Below are 14,631 nucleotides of genomic sequence, written 5' to 3'. Positions count from 1 at the left end.
ATATTCACATATGTACATGTCTGAGACTAAATTGCAATATAATTAAAATTATTTACTGAGAATTTTAGGTGTAGTATACTGAATCAGGAGTGCTTGTCGCCTAATTGCTAGTAACAAATCAGATTCTCGTTGTCCTTTATTTTATTTTATTTTTTATTTTTTTTACTAAAGTGCAGTTTAGAATCTTTTTGGCAGTTTTTTTTATGTGTGGATTGTAAACCGGGAGATTTACTAAAGGTTAAGCTGCACTTCAAAGCACCAGCTCTGAGCTGTAATATCACATGTCAATCATCAAAAAGTAATTTTGTCCCCATAATAAAATAATCAATTTATATTAAATTAATTTTGGCTGCTTAATAAATACATTATTATCACCCACATAATTGATAAATCAATGTTAACTCCATAATAAATACTTACCTTGTTCCCTTTTCCTTTCTGATGGGCCAATATGTAGACTTTTTTTCTGACTGGTCGGCCAAAACCGCACGCGGATTGGGACTTGCAAACCGCCACACATCGAATGTGGTTTGAATTTTCAGCCTCCAAACCACAAGTTAGTAAATTCGGCAATTTGACTCCGGAAACCGCATGCAATGTGGGACGGTTTTCAAACTGCACCCAATACCGCTGCTTAGTAAATCTCCCCTTAAATATTTAAATATGGGGATAACTAATTTAAAAACAAAAACCTTAAAATAATAAATGTCCACTATTCTGTATTGTCTCCCTAGAAAAGAAAAATGGTATGATTAGTCTGCTATTCAGCAACATCTCTTACTTCTCCCAATGGTGTGTTTTTTTTTCTTTTCAATGGCTATCTTTTTGCGCAGGTCCTCAGCAAATTTGCAGCAGTCAAGGAACTCTTTACGGCAGTCATCTTTGTTAATGCGCTTTGCTCGCTTCTCACAGTCCCGTTCCATCCGCGGGGGCAGGAGAATCAATCCTTGTGTGCAGCAGCGCTTCAGATCCGGAGAGGAGTACCGATTTACTGCAGACATCAGGTCATAAGTAAGGTTCACTGAGGACCAACTAAGAATCTTTATAATATTTTACAAGTATTTTAAAATTAAACATAATAGCAAACATAAAAGAAAACATAAACCTAACACAAGACAATCGGTTACAGTGCATACACATCCTTAGCTCAACTCTAAATTGCAGGGTAAAAATAAAGTAGCCCAGTATCTGTCTGCTACATGTAATAAAAGCCAGTATTTTACCTGTATGCATAAAATAAATAAATTATCATTTGCACCCCTTGCATTGCAAGATGGTTTGTCCAGGAGCAAATTTACTTGTTTTTTTTTTTTTTTTGCCTTGTTCCTTACTCTAAATGAGGGCATTATAAATGTCAAAAAAGAAGAACGAACAGCTTTTGTGCTAAACCTGTGCAATTATCCATTTCTAAAAAATATGTATATTAGGGGACACACAAAAAACGCAAGTCACGCTGTTTGGACATTTTCTCATTTTTGTTTTACCTTTCTGGTCTGAGAGTGCTAGGAAATCTATTGATCGCTTCTTCCTCTGAGACACTCTGCAGCCAAGTTCTGCATGAAAATAAAGAAGAGAATGATATACATATGAAAAAATCCCAAGTCACAATGAACAAGTTGGTGGGATCGTTTCTTGAATACATCAAGTACAGAAAGTCCTTCTAAAGACACGTAAAATGATGTAAAATCATTAAGCAGCTTCTACATCGGATCCTCACCACTGATATCACTGTATCCTGCCGAGGAAACAAATGCTAATCCGGCATCGATGAATACAGATTTATAATCCTTCCCTCCTCCAGCAGAACAACCCAGATCGTAGGCATTCATAGCCTTGAATACCTAAAGCATGGAGAAGATAGAACATTTTATTTGTAAACATCTCAAACATGTATGTCATTTCTTTGGGTGAGCAAAACATGTATGTAGAAAAATTGGTCAGTGGAGGAATTATTAATTTTCCACTTTGTTGTTTGTTGACGATTGGGAAGAAGACTTGGTGACTACAATGATCTACAGTGATCCAGTAAACTTTCAAGGGAGTAGAAGAATGTCAAGAGGACCTGGACAATTTGGATCCAAAAAGCACCGGTAAGGGTATATACGGAGACAGCATAGCAGAAATAGATAGGTGCGTCATTGTTGAAGATTTCACCTTGTTGGGAGTCAACTTGTTCTTGGAATTCAGGAGGTATACCGCTGTGTCCACCGCAGATAAAGCCACGGATGTAGTATCGTCTGTATAGAGTGTCATCTGGAAGGTGTCCCCGGGTTGTATTTGGTCCACCACATTTGTTGTAATTTGCAACTGTGAGATAAATAAAACCTCAGTACATGCGGAGAACCTCTCCTTTGAACGTGTGTGATACAGCAGAATATTTTGGTTACCTTGCCTTCACAGACATCAGTGACATCCACCCAAGCAGAGTTGGCCACAATCTCGGAGTTCAGGAAATAGTAGGCTATAATTCGGAAGGACGGAACCATTTTGGCAGTGACGGGGATTGTCAACACCATGAGTTCGCTTCTGGAAATGAATTTCAAGTCTAGGGTCTGACCTTTGCTGAGCACCTAAAGCATAAAGAGACATCATAGGACAATGAGAACATCTATTTAGTAAAAGAGAGAAGGTAAGGAAAAGATCCAAAATAGAGGCCCAAAGTAACAGTATTTCTAGCATTCAGGCCCACTTAGCACTTAGAGTATTAGATTTAATTAATAGCAGTTTCCCATATCTGTTTTACAGCGTTTGGAACGAGAAAGGAAAAGGAGATGTCCTATTGAGTGGTCAAATTATTGAAATGAAATAAAGGGTGAAGAGGGCACACTTTTATGGCATTACTTGCTGTGCAGAGAGAAGGTAACTTTATATTTAGTAATGAATGCGAGTGACAGGAGCAGCTATGATGTGTAAGAGACAGAGAGTAGGATCTGTTTTCAGCCCATAATCTGCTCACCATATAATAGATTGTCTTGACACTTCCAGGGTTGGGAGTATCCGCCTTCATTGTAACCTTTAAAGATTCTCCAGGGCTCAGTACTTGGTTGACTATTTCTAGATGGAGGAAACTTTTTGTTGTCGAGCTGTAGGGGATGAGATTTATCGTTTCCACCTGTCGACCTTCTTTTCCACCTGCTCTGATCTGTGAATCGTTCATTGAAAAGAAAAAGATTTTAGTAGACAGTTAAGTAGTAGATAAAGGCTGATATTATCCCATGGAAGAGTAAACATATTTGTACAAGGCATTGGGAAAAATAAAGATGACGACACGTGCTGCATTTTGGCCGGTCAGTTCAATCATCGAAGGGTGCGGTCGGTCAGTAGTCTGCCCACACACAGGCCACTTGGCAACTTGGCCATTCAGGTTCAGCAGAGGGACCAGATCGCATCTGGTGGCTATAGAGTAAGGTGCCTCTTCCCCTTCACTCCCCTTCCCTTATCCTCCTTCTCTCCCTCCCTCGTGTCTCTCTGTCTGTCTACCCCACCCCTTAGATTGTACGCTCCTTTGAGCAGGGTCATCTCTCCTCCTGTCTTCACCACTTTTAACTCTGCTCTCCAGCTACCTTGCCCTCCTCCTCCCCGTTCCCTCTTGCTCCCTCCTCTCCACTCTGGGGGTTTCCCTGCCCTCCGTGCCCTCTTGGGCTCCGCCGTATGCGGGACCTTCCCCTCTCCCCTCCCCCGCCCCTCTAGCTGTGCTTTGAGATCTCGGAGTTACTGTGCATTTTGTTTACTGTATCGTGCTGTCTCACCTTTGTATTGTAACTTTGTTTGTCCCTGTACGGCGCTACGGATACCTAGTGGCGCCCTATAAATAAAAATTAATAATAATAATAATAATACTCCACTTTTGAGTTGAGTCATTTGAAGACCTCACGCTCAACAGATAGCATCATACATCCCAATTTATTATTCTAATAATAAGCAAATTGGCTGAACATATATGTGATACCCTATTTTTAACAGTCAAAAGAGGGAAACACAGTTACAAAATTAGCAGTTCATCAGGTTAATCTAGAAGCCAAATTAAAACCCCATTGATGCAGCTGCCATGCTGGTAATTGACTTTACATTGTCATTTTCTTTACAAATACTCCCCAAAGCGCGGTTTTAAACAGGATTTTATCTAAAAATCATTCTTTCCCATCCAGCCATCTTTACATTAAGCCCATTAAATCATAATTCTCTTCTATTAATAATTCAAGCTCATCTCTTTTATTTTTCAGATTTCTAGCATTACTTAGCATACATATTTTTGTTGTTTCTACCAGTTTTAATTATTTTTGTCCCCTTATTTTCCGTTTTAATCCCGGCCCCTACCCAATTCCGTTTGGATACATTGATTTACCAATGCTTCTGTCTCCCTGCTGCCAATTCTTAGTTTAAAATCTTCTCCATTAACCCCGTCCCCGCTGTAGAACCTGCAGCCATTATACAAATTTGGAATCTCCAAAATAACCCAAACCCCACTACCTACACCAACTACTCAGCAGCACAGTAAACGCCCTCTATTTTTCTGGTGAGCACTAGAGATGCTCACTGACCCCCACAAACTGGTTTTGGTTTTGGTTTTGGATCTGGATTAGCTTTGTGTTTTGGTTTTGGCAAAACCACCCTCGTTTGTTTTGGTTTTGTTTTTTTAGAAAAAAATCCTAAAATATTTTAAAATCACATAATTTTGCTCTTTTTTTTGTTCCTACATTATTATTAACCTCAATAACACTAATTTCAAGTCATTTGCAGTCAATTTTGACCACCTCACAGGTCACAATATTATTTTCATACACTTTCGGACAAATACTGCAGCGACCTGGCTGGATGCTAAGCGACAGAGCAATGACATAAACACAGAGCCGTTCCTAGCACATCTAGGACACATTGACACACAGTAGTGGCAGAAAAGAAAAATGGGGGTCCGCCCTCCGTCCCACCCCTCGCTATGTTGGATCTTAAAAAGGAATTCAAAACTCGCGAGATCTGAGATCCGACGATGTCACAATGACGTTTTGCCTCGGCTCGGTACTCGGATCCCCTAAGCTCGGGTGTGTTCGGTTCTCGAGGAACCGAGCCTGAGCATCTCTAGTTAGCACAAAGCAAAAGTGAAACTGCCTTGGAGGTCCCTGTTTTATCATTGGTATCAAGAGTGGCACGTTATTCTGATTTCCTGACAACTATTTATCAACCTAGGGCGCCCATGGACCTTACACTGGCCCTGTAGTTGACCGCTGGGCATTCACAGCTTTTGAAATCGATTACCCTATCCGTCCTCCTAATAATTGAATTTACTGCCAGCAGCAATTGTCTGATCTCCACTGTATTCCGACCTATTCCCATTCTTACTGGGGTAGTCATTCCTCAAGACATTAGACCTGGTGCTCCTCCTGGCTTGACATCTCCAATATCAGCTAATGATGGTCTACTTATTGGGGTGTGTTAGTTCAGTACTAGCTATCCTGATACTCATCACTCTAACCCTTCTTCTAACCTTGACCCAGCTACCCACCTCAGTTGAGTCAGTTGAGATGTCTCTGCTGTTTCTAAGTAGACTAAGAACCCATTACTAAAGAGAGATGGTGAGATATATCTATTTATATTACCGTAATGCCCAGGGACTTCTCTTTGGCGTCTGTGTTGACCATGTGGGCTGCTACTCCATTGTCATCAGACGGGAAGGAGTTCAGTTCAATATTAGATTTTGAGAAACTGACCAAAACTCCACTTGCCGGGGAGCCATCGGTATACGTGACCTCTACCTGTATGTGAGAGACATGATATATACACAAGGTTATGCTATGCTTATAGCCAGAACAATGACACAGTGGTTAGCATTGCTGCCTCCCAGCCCTGGGGCCGTGAGTTCAATTCCGACCAGGGAACTATCGGTCAGGAGGTTGCATGGGGTTTTACTTGGTACTTTGATTACTCCAACAGTTCAAAAACATACTGGTAGATTAATTGGATTTTTACAAAATTGAGCCTAATTTTCAATATTATCTATTTATAAATTCCAGAGCCAATTTATCGAGTACCCCAAGTAACGTGGCAGCACTTGTAGGACTGAATTTTTTTTTTTATTGCTGATTTCTTATATTTTATATATATGTGTGACAGCTTTTATTTAATAGTGTGCTAGCAGTGGAAGTACAAGCTCTCCATTCCCTAGACTAAAAAGGTGTGCAAAAATCCCATCCTTAATTAGTGCACCCAAACACAACTACAATATGTAAGAGAAGCATTTATTATAGCAGATGTGTGCTGTTATAATATATAATTATACAGTGCTCTGACTTCATAACTCCATCTAAAATTATAGGTCAATGCTGGTCTTATAGGGAGAGTGACATTATAAAGAGGGGGGGGGGGGCTGAGATAATACCTGGTCGTATGCAAGGCTGCTGTTTATAAAGGGAGGTGGATTGAATGAGTATTGCATTAAATTTTGATATAATGTTGTTTAAAAACAATTACACTTGTTTTCACAATGGGAAAAATTAATAGTTGCACAATAAGCCCCTCCACCAAATAGTAGAACTGCAACCATCCATATTTCATACCCCTGCAGTTAAGGACTCACTGGTACCCACAGGCACATTAACAAGCTCTTCTAGGCTGACTGCTGGCGAAAGATAAACTTCGGACATAGAATGGCAATTCAGGTTGTTGGTTACAGAGCACACAGTAGCCATCAAATCAGTTCTGTTGACAATGGTTCGAAGCCCTGAGTTTACTTTCTAAGTTTTCCCGGCTGTAAACCTATGAGATGCCCCGTAATTGTGTACGGGGCACACTTGTCGTGATGTGTCTTCATGCATTCGAGCATTATGGCCCTTCCCCCTTTGTAATACTGCTCACAGTTTCTTTACTATGTGTGATTAAAGGTTTTGACCGGACTATTCTGGACCATCTTTGTGCCTGCTGTGTCTCTGACCTCTAACTTGATATATGTAATCCAGACACTTTTCTTTCTATATTTTACTTTGCTTTATGAACTGCTAACTTGCTTTTCTGATAGTTAATCAGAAGCCACTTGGTGAGACTCCTATGAGGAGTGCAACAACCATCATGTGGAGTCCAAGTCCCCTTGTCGGGTTCTCTGGTGCAAACCACAAGTTCTGATAGATAGAAGATATGAGAGAGAGAAGATATGGGAGAGAAGATAGAAGATATGAGAGAGAAGATTGAAGATATGAGAGAGAAGATTGAAGATATGAGAGAGAAGATTGAAGATATGAGAGAGAAGATTGAAGATATGAGAGAGAAGATACTAAATTCACAAAGCATTTAACCACTTACCACAATCTGTGTTGAAAATCCAGGGGTATAATATTTCTTTGTTTTAGATACATCCAACCTATAAGGGGAGGTCACAAACTTCACAGAGTTGAGCTCTTTCTCTTCTAGAGTTCCAGCTGTAAACATAACATGCAAAGTCATTGAGGAGTAGAGGAAGCTGAAGTGTGAGATCCGAGGGGCAAAGAGCTTGTCTTCAGAAACTTAATAGTGTTAATAGAGGTGTGGATTCAAATCATCATAAAATGTGTATCTACAGCACAAAAGAAACCGTGGATTGGAATTGATAAGTGAAAAGTAAACAAATATATAGAAAATGGCAATGACACTGGAGATTGAAATAATGCAGGGATAGAGTCAACTATAGCAAAAGTCTCAAAGTACGATGGAGAGATAAGAAGAGAGGATGTTGAGGGTAAAGTATTTGAAGAAACTATTTGGAGGTAGCTGTTGAGAATTAACATAAAAAAAGCAGAATGTTTGGATTTGGAGGATACGTTAATAGAGAGATGGTTAAAGGTTGCCTGTCTTGATATAACTTAAATGTTGGCTCAGAGGTTTTCAGATTAATATGTGTAGTGTCAATATATAGCATGGCTCACAGGCCTTCTCCATCACACTAGCTGCAATGTACAAGATGGACTCCAGTAAGTTTTCTTGTGGCTGGTTAATCTTCTTTACGATTCCGTCTTTACTTATCTGGACAGTGCCCTGTCCATCCACCAACTGAAAAACAGGAAACGTCACGAACAACGACAAATCACTTTTTCCCCTGACTTTGCTTAGTAGTCCCACTGATCCTCATTGTTGGAAGCTTGTGATCCCTTTAACCTCTTTGCCTGTCTGTTTATACCCATCTTATTTTATTACTGTGTTTGTTCCCAATTGTAAAACTATGGGGAGCATATAAATGTCAATAAGTAAATAAATTGAGGTCAGTAAACGTGGTAAATCATCATTCATCTCTATGACCCTGACAATGAGATATCAGCAATTTACAAATGAAATCTCTATACTCTAACTTTCTTCTCCTCGATTTAAAATAGTTCCCAACAGCAATTAGATAGAAATAAAAAAATTGAACTTGCGTGATTTACTCTACCTTAAGGTCCATCATGGTTTATGGTGTCCCATAAGCAATAACAAGACCAATGTTTAGGGATTTGTGATCATAAAATGATGGAAATTTTCCCTAATCTAACTCCCGATATCAGACAGGATACCACAGACATGAACAATTAAGGCATTTGTTGTGTGTGAATTCCATTCACCTTCACTTGTTTCTCCAAGCCTTGCAGAATTGTCCTCTCCCCTTTCTGATTTATTATTCCCAGGCGGATGTAGGCCACACCATCTATAGGTTCTCCGTACACGTACCTAGACCAATCAGAAAGAAGAATCAACGTTTATGTAAATCAGCAGGATTCCCTTTGTAGTAGATTACAGGATGGAACAAGTCCTCAATGAGTCTTGGCACCAAAAAAATCTTGTTTATAATGGCCATAGATCCTAGGCAACCAAAATCTTTAAGGAGATCAGACCTGTGTCCAATTTGGTCATTCATTCGGTGACCGAATAGTAACGATCTGTTTGCTCAGTGCAAATAGTAAATGACTGAATCACTTGGGCCACAGCTATTACAGCAAGCGATGAGCGCACACATTAGTAGCATAGATAACAGAAGTTTGCGTCTCAGATGGTGCATCGAAGCGCGTCACACTCAATACTCTCTTATCGCATCCTGGACCAATACGATCCCCATCATGACATGTTTACTGAATGTGATTATATGGTGTTTTGTTGCATTTTAAATACTACTCCTCAATAAATATTACTTTATAAGACCAGAGCATAAGAAGCAATGGTAATAATTACATCTAACACGGAGGGAGGGAAATAGGAATTTTATTGTGGTCTCCATATTGAAAATTAGGCACATTTCAAGACACAACATCTTCCAGGGTCTTTAAAACCGTGGATGTTCCCTAGAAATTAAGGGGAACTATGATACAGTCGTCAGCTAACTGGATTTTCAGGCCATCCAGAACAATTGCTGGTTGCTTTGGGCCCCCAAACATATTTTGTTCCAAATTAACTTTGTATATTGTTCTAGGTACATCATCTATGCACTCATCAACAGGAGGTCGGCAGCAGTCAGTAAATTTATTAGCAGTTGGTACAAATTTTGTCAAGTACTATTCCTATCAACAGGTTAAATAGAAATCGATAAAATATGCCAACTTCTGACTCGCTACATTTTACATAACATTTTTCTGGGTCTGAGCGAGCTGCCTAATTTTGGTCCTTTTTATATATATTTTAATGACATAAGCATGTCTGTAATATAAAATTGTACATCAGTACATTGTTATTAAAATTCCAATAACCAGTATTTCAAGGGTTGGCAGAGTGGGCAGCACGGTGGCTCAGTGGTTAGCACTTGTGGCTCACAGCACTGGGGTCATGAGTTCAATTCCTGGTCATGACCTTATCTGTGAGGAGTTTGTATGTTCTACCCGTGTTTTCGTGGGTTTCCTCTGGTTGCTCTGTTTTCCTCCCACACTCGAAAAACATACTGCTAGGTTAATTGCCTGCTATTAAATTGACCTTGGTCTGTCTGTGTATGTGTATGTTAGGGAATTTAGATTGTAAGCTCCAATGGGTCAGGGACTGATAGGAGTGAGTTCTTTGTACAGCGCTGCGGAATTAGTGGCGCTATATAAATAGATGAAGATGGAGAGTGGACTATACAGCTCTCCCCAGTAAATTCATTTATAAAACGGGTTCTAACAGTGTTCCTAATATAAAAATAACTCTATTGCTAATATAAAATACTCAACATTATTCTATTATTAAAGGAGAGTGGTGACTCATCAATTATAATTGTATACATGGCTACTTAAGTAAATCATAAACACCTATATTAAGCTCCATACATTCATGAACACAGGTGCCCATATACAAGCACATTGTATACAATGAGGTACAATATTAACTTATCACACAGGTGTTCAGGAAAATATCTAGAAATGGACAAACGGATACTCACATACACTCAAGAATTACCTGGCTTCCACTTTGACTGCAAACTCTTTATTAGTGATCAGGAAATAAGGATTTTCTGGAATTATCTTCACCTCGAAATTAGGGAGAACTAAGGAACAGAGAGAAGTAAAGAGGGTCAGTCAATAAGCATAATTAGGAATGTTCATATGTGTTGTTCGTAAAACATTTGTGGGGCTCAACTCTCTTTGACCCCCCAGGAAATCAGACCCTTAGTGAACGTTTGGGTTAAAGGTGAACGATATTAGATGGACGGTAATTGAACGAGAAAAGCATTGGCAAATCTTGGTGGGTGAAATATACAACAGAGATGCACTTGGTTATGTCAGTGTTCCCATTATATGTTTAATGTCATATTACATTGTTTATCTGTGTGGGGTATACTGGTGGCATCCAGAGAGCGCACATGAACCAACCTTTGTAGTGCTATTTGTAGTTGGCAAGATATGTTCCATAATGAATATGAAACTCGCTTGGCCACTTCCACCATTGGACAGTGTGTCCTGATGTTTAGGAACTCACCATACTTTTTCACTTCAAATTCTGTTGTGAAGTTTGACTCCGGGGCTGTGAGGAAATACGCTGATATTTTCCACTGACCGGGGCTGCAGGAGAATGTGATAGAGTTATGTCAGTGTTGTGTTCTTCTTACTCCTTTATCTTCTAAAGTACTGTTCAGTTTAACCCTCATTTATGGCTTTAATAGAGTGATGATATATCAGCAGGGGCGGAAATATAGTGGGCGCAGAGGTGCGGGACGACAGGTCCCGGAGGTGAGCCCTTTGATGTCTGATTGTCCCTACCACCAAGATCTCTGCCCCCCTCAGGCCCCTTCTCTGCTATCGAAAGAGCAGAGCAGAGGCCACCTTTGACCAGAATACCTGCATTCGACGCATACGCCCAGACCAGTCCTTGGATATCCCTGGACTGTACTTATCATAGCCTTTGGCTTTTCACTTTTGCATTTTTTCCTTTCAATCCCTTATTTCAGATGAATCTACAAGGCGAAATAATTGTTTATCTTTTGGGTTTTTTTTCAGTAGCATTCTGTACTGTTTGTGCAATGCAAAAAAAGACCATAATAAAATCTGAGGACCAGAATCTAAATTTATGTAGCCCCTTGATTGTGTTAAACTCACCTGTTCTCCCCAGGAGGTGTTTATAGATAAGAGGCCCAGACACTGGTATCAGATGAGTGGCCAAATATCAATTTATGGCACGGATCGCAAAAGTTGAAGCCTTTGTAATATCTCTTTAAGAACAGTAATAGGCAACAAATATCTGGGGGTAAATGTATCAAGCTGAAAGTTTTCCGGCGGGTTTGAAAAACCAATCCGATTCTAGCTATCATTTATTTAGTACATTCTACAAAATGACAGCTAAAATCTGATTGGTTGCTATAGGAAACATCTCCACTTTTCAAACCCTCCGGAAAATTCTCAGCTTGATACATTTACCCCCTGGAATGTCTCAGATATCTCGAGCCCCACTTAGCCCAGGCAGCTGGGCTAAGTGTTAATGACCAACTGGGGAAATAAGAACACTGGAAAATGTTATATCATATTTCCTCAAATATCCAACCTACAGAAGACATGGTGCATATGAAAATGAACAGAAACTTATAACCTGTTATGTGGAGGTAAAATCATCTTTGTAGGCCATTCTGGTGAGAAGTTAAGGCAGGATTAAAAAAACCTGACTTGACAGGTGTTTAAACAGAAGTCATAAACAGCTAATTTGAATTTACACAGACATTCTAGTTCTGACATCACAGCAAGGGTGGCTGTGAGCTACCTGCAGCAGGGTTAAAATGTTCTGTAACTGTGACCAAATTGTTCACTTTTGGGAAGTCAATGTCATATTGAGAAGTGTCCCTTTATTCTGCTTCTCCCAGCAAACAGAACTTGATCATTCGTAAGTTTATCATTTCTGTGTTTCTCCTTATTTTTTTAAAAAATATATATTTATGTGCCATTTGTTATCTGATTTATCTTAAGCATTGTGGATTTATTTTCCATATTAAATTACATTTAATAAGTTCAGGTCTCTGTGTTCTTAGGAATTAATATGTCAGACAGCTTGGTTTTAAAAACGCTACATAGTTAAAACAGGGTAAATCATTTTGGTTTATGATTCTGAGGAAAGTGAATGGTGATAGATTAGTTTTACCTTTTAAGGAAGAACTGAAGGCTTCCCGAGTAAAGGTTTCAGCTCTTCACAAAAAAACCTCGGTGGTAGCATAATTGGTAAGGCAACATTTGTGTGTGGCATAGAAAGTTGTAATCATTTTTAAACAGACCAGGTGGTTATTTTTGATTAACCCTTTGTCCCACACAAATCAGGTGAGGACTGAGTCATGACATTATTCTTCCGAATTTCAGGAATCCCACCATGTTGACACAATTTGCTTTGAAATGCGTCCTCAAGAGTCTGCACCCTCTGCATGAAGATGCAGAATGCATCATTGCTCAGCAGGGGCAGGATTATTTTGATGCAAATAGCACTGTCACACCCTCACACGTGTCAGGAGGGGAGGGTCAAAAATTAGGCATGTATGACCTAATGTTCATCTTCAATAACATCTCTTTATCACTCAGGCAGATGTCAACTTTGCAACTGATGTCTCTAAAAAGCCTATGCTTGCTGGCTAGCTGCTCCACATACAGTGCAGCCAGGGGCTTATCGTGGTATTGCCAGGTCTTATTGCAAAATTTGGTGGAGGGCACAGTGATGCTGGTTAAACCCCACTCCGTGATGGTAGTGCCTCTGTTTTAATCAACAAAAAAACCTTTCTGACCTTTCAACAAACCTAGTTCTCCAAAACAGTAATATTACCCTTTTGATGAAAAAAATTGGTGCCCAGATAATTGTTTTTGAAGGTAAAACATGACTCACGTTGAGATATCTGGAATCGGAAGCTTGTAGTTGACGACTGAGTTCTCGGGGACTCGTTGAATCTTCGCTACTTGTAAGCCTTGTGCGTTCTGTGAGTTAATGACCCCAGATATAACGTCAGAGATGGAATAAAGAAAAAGAAGAACAAAAGGAATGAATGAAAATGTCAAAAATGAGTTGAGCGAAGAGTGATGGAAATGGAAAAATGAGAGTGAATGTTAGAGGGACACAATCATCAAAACTGTTGGGAAGGGGCCTTAGGTGGGCTCAGAACTGGGTTCAGGAAGAATATAGTGGATACCAGTTCTCATGCAAATGCCTTGCTTTTCCAAATAGGGCCTGATTAATTAAAGAGCGTAAATGCTGAGAAAGCAGAAACGTCCAATTATCTTTGAGCACAAGGGGCCTTTACTACAGCCTATGATTTCAGGGGCGGAACAGGGAGGGAAAGGGGCGTATGCACGTAGTCAATGTACAGTAAGGGCGTGCCAGGCTGCAGCGTCTGAGTCAAGCTTTGGGCATCTCAAAAGTACGTGATTTTTAGTTGTATCACTTGCATCATCATCATCATTTATTTATATAGCGCCACTAATTCCGCAGCGCTGTACAGAGAACTCATTCACATCAGTCCCTGCCCCATTGGAGCTTACAGTCTAAATTCCCTACTATAGACACACACTCACACAGACACAGACAGACAGAGAGGGAGAGACTAGGGTCAATTTTTTTGATTGCAGCCAATTACCCTACCAGTATGTTTTTGGAGTGTGGGAGGAAACCGGAGCACCCGGAGGAAACCCACGCAAACACAGGGAGAACATACAAACTCCACACAGATAAGGCCATGGTCGGGAATCGAACTCATGACCCCAGTGCTGTGAGGCAGACGTGCTAACCACTAGGCCACTGTGCTGCCCATAAAAGAACCAGAACAGGCCTGGTGTATGTGCTGATTACTTATGATGACGGTCACGTACATATGCTAGAACATGTGTTTGCAATCTAGCAACTGTAAAAATGAATTTTATGTACAGTAGATAATAATAATATCATAATAAATGTATTTTATGAACAGTAGACATTAATAACATCCTAATAAATGTATTTTATGGGGGGAAACACTTTTTAAATTTTTTAATGTTTTGTAATTAATGACTATAGTATTAGGTGATATTATTTGAATAGTTGTCTTATTCTGTGCATTCTTTTGTGACTTTATATTCCACATATGTATTGGGTGCATCCTAATGTGTATTGTCTGTTAGAGCAGACTAGACCCAGACCCGTATTCAACAACAGACGTGTCTTCACATCCACTCCTTGATGAATACGTATGTATGTATGCTCGATGTACGTGCATTTAAACAAAACAAAAACACAACGCAT

The 14,631-nt window shown here is 39.8% G+C and overlaps 1 protein-coding gene across 1 annotated transcript in view; it reads right to left on the bottom strand.

Moving 5' to 3' along the window:
* The window catches only part of LOC142102015 (complement C4-like), a 62,542-nt gene that overhangs the window by 33,282 nt on the left and 14,629 nt on the right, over window positions 1–14,631 (bottom strand). Inside the window, exons 5-17 of the mRNA XM_075186521.1 lie at window positions 13,246–13,334; window positions 10,873–10,955; window positions 10,354–10,441; window positions 8,559–8,664; window positions 7,890–8,013; window positions 7,291–7,406; window positions 5,595–5,750; window positions 2,957–3,142; window positions 2,388–2,570; window positions 2,155–2,307; window positions 1,718–1,841; window positions 1,485–1,553; window positions 782–991 (exon numbers count right to left, since the gene is read on the bottom strand). Of these exons, the coding sequence (XP_075042622.1) occupies window positions 782–991; window positions 1,485–1,553; window positions 1,718–1,841; window positions 2,155–2,307; window positions 2,388–2,570; window positions 2,957–3,142; window positions 5,595–5,750; window positions 7,291–7,406; window positions 7,890–8,013; window positions 8,559–8,664; window positions 10,354–10,441; window positions 10,873–10,955; window positions 13,246–13,334 (1,687 nt within the window). The remainder of the gene's footprint in view (window positions 1–781; window positions 992–1,484; window positions 1,554–1,717; window positions 1,842–2,154; window positions 2,308–2,387; window positions 2,571–2,956; window positions 3,143–5,594; window positions 5,751–7,290; window positions 7,407–7,889; window positions 8,014–8,558; window positions 8,665–10,353; window positions 10,442–10,872; window positions 10,956–13,245; window positions 13,335–14,631) is intronic.

Source organism: Mixophyes fleayi, chromosome 9 (genome assembly GCF_038048845.1).
Source record: "Mixophyes fleayi isolate aMixFle1 chromosome 9, aMixFle1.hap1, whole genome shotgun sequence".
Lineage (NCBI taxonomy): Eukaryota > Metazoa > Chordata > Amphibia > Anura > Limnodynastidae > Mixophyes > Mixophyes fleayi.
Note: the sequence above shows the minus strand (reverse complement) of the source record. Positions and strands in the feature narration are given on the sequence as shown.